This window comes from Panthera pardus, unplaced genomic scaffold, assembly GCF_024362965.1.
Source record: "Panthera pardus isolate Hobbes unplaced genomic scaffold, ASM2436296v1 HiC_scaffold_4, whole genome shotgun sequence".
NCBI lineage: Eukaryota > Metazoa > Chordata > Mammalia > Carnivora > Felidae > Panthera > Panthera pardus.
The window spans coordinates 15,330,677-15,335,676 of record NW_026526969.1 but is presented as its reverse complement, the minus strand read 5'-3'; the positions used below and the strand labels follow the sequence as shown (position 1 = coordinate 15,335,676).

The 5,000-nt window shown below is 67.7% G+C and overlaps 1 protein-coding gene across 2 annotated transcripts in view; it reads left to right on the top strand.

The window, feature by feature from the left end:
• The window catches only part of UNCX (UNC homeobox), a 5,037-nt gene extending 518 nt beyond the window's left edge, over window positions 1-4,519 (top strand). Inside the window, exons 1-3 of one of the 2 annotated variants that reach the window (XM_053893799.1) lie at window positions 1-755; window positions 995-1,170; window positions 3,233-4,519. The exon at window positions 1-755 is cut by the window's left edge and continues 518 nt beyond it. In XM_053893799.1, the coding sequence (XP_053749774.1) occupies window positions 467-755; window positions 995-1,170; window positions 3,233-4,405 (1,638 nt within the window). In that variant the 5' untranslated portion in view covers window positions 1-466 and the 3' untranslated portion in view covers window positions 4,406-4,519. Of the gene's footprint in view, window positions 756-994; window positions 1,171-1,522; window positions 2,943-3,232 lie in introns of those variants that run through there. The other variant, XM_053893800.1, reaches the window with a different exon arrangement.
• The last annotated feature ends 481 nt before the right edge of the window (window positions 4,520-5,000 follow it).

Sequence of the window (5,000 nt, the reverse complement as noted above, 5' to 3'; positions counted from 1 at the left end):
CGGGGGGGAGGCGCGGGCTCCGGCCAGCGGGGATTGAAGTGGGGGGGCTCGCCGGGGCCCCCTGCCTGGACCGCTCCCGGTGCCCGCGCCCGCCCCGCTCCGGGCCGCGCCCCTCCCTCCCTGCCGCCCCCCCCCCCTTGTTGTGACAGTTCCTGATACTGTTTATTGAGGTGCATGTCAGGTATAATTAGCAATCGATATGGAAAGCGTTTCCTTGCACCCAGCGCGCCTCTGACGTCAGAGCCGATTAGCGCTTCTTATTGGTCCCAAATTCCCGGGGCCGCGGCTAATTATCGGGAGCTTGATGTTGATAAAGTAAAGCGCCGGAGTGCGGGCGAAGCATGTGTAGGGCTCCGGGTCCCTGTCTCCGCCGCCGCCGCCGCCCGCGCCTCCCGCCGCTGGCCCGCCCCGGCCCCGGCCCGCGCCCCCGCGCCCCGCCGCCGGCCCCGCCGGCCCCCCGCGCGAGATGATGGACGGCCGCCTCCTGGAGCACCCGCATGCCCAGTTCGGGGGCTCGCTGGGCGGCGTGGTGGGCTTCCCCTACCCGCTGGGCCACCACCACGTGTACGAGCTGGCCGGCCACCAGCTGCAGTCGGCCGCCGCCGCCGCCGCCGCCGCCGCCTCGGTGCCCTTCTCCATCGACGGCCTGCTCAGCGGCTCGTGCGCCGCCGCCGCCGCCTCCGTGGTCAACCCCACGCCGCTGCTGCCGGCCGCCTGCGGGGTAGGAGGCGACAGCCAGCCCTTCAAGCTGTCAGGTAGGTGCGGCGGGCGCAGAGGGCACCCTCGTCGGGCGCAGGAGCTGGGCTGCCGGGCGGGCGGCGAAGGGCGCGGGGGGGTGGGGGGGGTGTTGCAGAACGAGGCTCGGCGCACCCCCCGCCCCCGGTCTGCCACCCCGGCGCAGGAGCCCCCGGACCCGGGCGGCCGACAGGTGTCCAGGGGGTGGATGTGGCCTGGGCCCTGGCTGAGCCCTGCGGCGTCCTCTGCGTGCCCGCAGACTCGGGGGACCCCGACAAGGAGAGCCCGGGCTGTAAGCGGCGGCGCACCCGCACCAACTTCACCGGCTGGCAGCTGGAGGAGCTGGAGAAGGCGTTCAACGAGAGCCACTATCCCGACGTGTTCATGCGCGAGGCGCTGGCGCTGCGCCTGGACCTGGTCGAGTCCCGAGTGCAGGTAAAGGCCGCCGCTCCCCGCGGGAGGCAGCGTCCCGCCGCCGCTAGGCCTGCCCGGCGCCGGCCCCGCCTTTGTTCCAGGTGGGGACCGCGGCCCCGCTTCCGAGCCCGCCTCGCGCTCGCCGGCCCCGCGGTGGTGGTGGTGGTGGGGTGCCGGGGTTCGACGCTTCGCGGGAGAGAAAGCGAGGTGGCTCGGGAGGGGCCGGAGGCCCCGAAGTTACCAGAACAGCAGCTGCGTCGGACCCGGGAGCTGCGTGGTGGGGGTCGGGCGAGGGCGCAGAATGAAGTGTCAGAGGGCTGGGCGGCGTGGGGGGCGGGGGGGGGGGCGGTGAGGGGTGCGGGGGCGGGAGGGAGCCGGCCCGGCTCGGACCTGGAGGAGGCCCGGCGCACGTAGCCTTCCTAGCCCTCGCCTGGGGCTCGGCGCTCGGCCTGGAGCAAACGCGCTTGTTTGTTTACCTCTCGCCTTTAAAATATTCAGACGGAGACATGTATTTATCCAACGCTTTGCAGAAGGAGGTTAGCTGAGGAAGGGGAGGCGGACACGGCAGCGGGAAGAAGGTGTCTGAATCTTTCGTACTCTCGGTTTTCTTTCCCCGGTACTTTGATTTCATTCGGACATTGCCGGCGTTGGTTTTTGTTTTTGTTTTTTTTTAAATATAGTGTCAGTTTGTTGGATTAAAAATTCAGGATGAATTGTGCATAATCGGGTGTTTCCCTGAAGTACAGAAATCTTTTTCTGGGGTCGGAGTGGCGGTGAGCTGGGGTGTGCAGCTGTGGGAGCAGGGCTTTGAGGCAGAGGCCTGGCAACGCCGGTTTAGCACCAATAGCTTTGTCTAAAAGGTGTTCTCCACCCCAGCTCGCGCTGCTCCTCATGACCTCTTCCGTTTATAAATCCTTTCATCCAATTTGTTTAAGTGTCTTAAGCAAAGACCTCTTCATCCCCCCCCCCGTATGATAATGAGCATTACTTGGTGACAAGTCAGCCTGGAATTTGCACCCCCCAAAAAAAAGTATGGGAAGGAAGGAAGGAAGGAAGGAGCGAGCTCCAGCCTTGGAGAGGTTACAGCTTAGAACCGTCACCTCGGCACCAGCAAGGCTCCCTGTGACCAGGCCAGCCGCTATTGTGCCTGCTCTCTCCATGGCCCCAACAAAGAATTCAGATTATCGCGATCTCTTCGGGAGGGTGGTGTGCCTGGGGCCGACAGAGATTTGCTTGTGTGTACGGGGTGGGGAGCCGGTACCTGGGACCAGGATTCCCCAGGACAAGGCCTGCACAGAGGGCAGAAGAGCTGCTGGGGCCCAGGCCGCTCCTGCAGCACCTGGCGACTGGCATCTTCCCTGTCTGCCTTCCTCCCTGGCCTAAGCCCAGCACTGCTTCCAGAGGGCTCTGTTGGTGGCCTAGAGCCTCCAGAAAGAAGGATGTGTGCGAAGGGGGAGGGGGAGGCTGCTGGACCCCTCCCCCTAAGTTCGGCTTCCCAGGCCCTTCTAGAAGAAGCACCCAGATTTCCCTTTAGGGGGGCCCCCAATATGTGGGCTTTGACTCAGTCTCCAGGGGGCCGAAGACAGGTGTGGAGGGCAGCTGAGCCCAGCCACTGGTGGTCCTCAGGCCAGACGGTCAGCACCAGGCCAGGCAGGCTGCTTAGAACAGGAGCTGTGAGAAGCCAAGAGGGGCGACGAGGGGCTGCTCCTTGCGCGCCTCCCGACCAGGAACCAGAAGCCCTCAGGGGCCAGACCGGCCGTACCCAGCGAAGGGGCAGCTCCCAGTTCCCTGAGGTGAGAAGCCAGAGTGGGAAGCTGGCCCAGAGGCCCCATCTACCTCCTTCCGGGTGAAAAAGATGCTCTTTGGAACCTGCAGCTTGAGTGCCGAAACCCAGCTCAGGGCTGGCTGGGCCTCGTGCCTTGGCTTCCGCGCCCCCCGCCCCTCCACTACCCCTCGGCCGGGAGCGGAACCGAGGTTGTACAGGCCTGTCTGGGAGGGGGGGGGGGCAGTGAGGAGGCCCGAAGTCCCAGCGGCAAGCCCGCCGCCTGACTGTGCCTTCCTTTCCCCTGTCCGGCTGCTCTAGGTCTGGTTCCAAAACCGCCGGGCCAAGTGGAGGAAGAAGGAGAACACGAAGAAGGGCCCGGGGCGGCCGGCTCACAACTCACACCCCACCACGTGCAGTGGCGAGCCGATGGACCCGGAGGAGATCGCGCGCAAAGAACTGGAGAAGATGGAGAAGAAGAAGCGCAAGCACGAGAAGAAGCTGCTCAAGAGCCAGAGCCGCCACCTGCACTCGCCGGGCGGCTTGTCCCTGCACAGCGCCCCCAGCTCGGACAGCGACAGCGGCGGCGGCGGCCTGTCCCCCGAGCCGCCCGAGCCGCCGCCTCCTGCGGCCGCGGCCAAGGGCCCGAGCGCGCACGCCGCCGGCGCCGCGGGTTCCGCGCCCGCACCGCCCGGCGAACCACCCGCGCCCGGCACCTGCGACCCCGCCTTTTACCCGAGCCAAAGAAGCGGCGCAGGCCCGCAGCTGCGGCCCGGCCGCCCCGCGGACAAGGACGCCGCCCCGTGTGCGCCTGGGGCGGCGGCGGAACGCGGCGCCGCCGGCCTGCCGAAGGCCAGCCCGTTCAGCGTGGAGAGCCTGCTGTCCGACTCGCCGCCGCGCCGGAAAGCCGCCCCCGCCAACGCCGCCGCGGCCGCCGCCGCCGCCGCCGCCGCCGCGGCCGCCGCCGGGCTGGACTTTGCGCCCGGGCTGCCGTGCGCGCCGCGGACCCTCATTGGCAAGGGCCACTTCCTGCTCTACCCCATCACGCAGCCGCTCGGCTTCCTGGTGCCACAGGCCGCGCTCAAGGGCGCAGCGGGTCCGGAGCCGGCGCCCAAGGACGCGCCGCCCGCACCCGCCGCGCCGCCCGCGCCGCCCGCTCAGGCCAGCTTCGGGGCCTTCCCGGGGCCCGGCGGCGCTCCGGACTCGGCCTTCGCGCGCCGCAGCCCCGACGCCGTCGCCTCCCCGGGGGCCCCGACCCCGGCGCCCTTCCGGGACGCGGCCGTGGCTGCGGCCGAGGGCGGCGGCGGGGAGTGCGCGGATCCGGGGACCGCCGGCCCAGCCGCCCCACTGCCGCCGCCTCTCGCGCCGTCGCCCGGGCCGGGCCCGCGGGCTCCCAGCCCTGCCGGGGAGCCTGCTTTGTGCGGGGCCCCAGAGCCGGGCGCCGAGTCCGGACCCAGCGCGCCGCCGGAGGGCGACGAAGTGGACATGGACTGAGGGGCGGCCCGCGCCGCTCGCTCAGGCGCGACTCACACAACGAAATCAGGTGATCGGCTTAGAAACCCTGCTTTTCCCTCTTTCTTCTGTTTTCTTCCTTTTATGGTTATTTTTTAAAGAAAACCGCCGTTTCGATTCGGACCTAGGCAGCAACCGCAGGACTCGGGGTGAGACCCTCTTCCTCTCGGGGGAGCAAAACAACAACAAGCAAACAACCCCCACAAAAACCCACAACAAGAATCCTCAGCCTTGTAAAATGCAAAAATGTCTAAGAATATTTATATATGTGCCATTTTTGATAAATAAAGGTGGTCAAACGCAAGCTCTCAGGTCCATCTTTTTCCGATTTCCGAGCGCCCAGTGTGGCCCCTCCTCCCCTCCGTTTTCCACTCCTCTCCCCGCGGGCGGGGCAGGGACGAGGCTCCTCACCTCCCCCGGGGTCCGCGCTTAATGCCTCCTTTTGTGTGCGTGTGTGTTTGTGTTTTCTGATTGAACAAATTTATGCGTCCGCGGCTCCCCCTCTCCTGCCCTCCCTCGCGCTCCCCCTCCCACCCGGCGCCACACACGCGCGCGCCCCCGCGCGCACCCCCGCGCT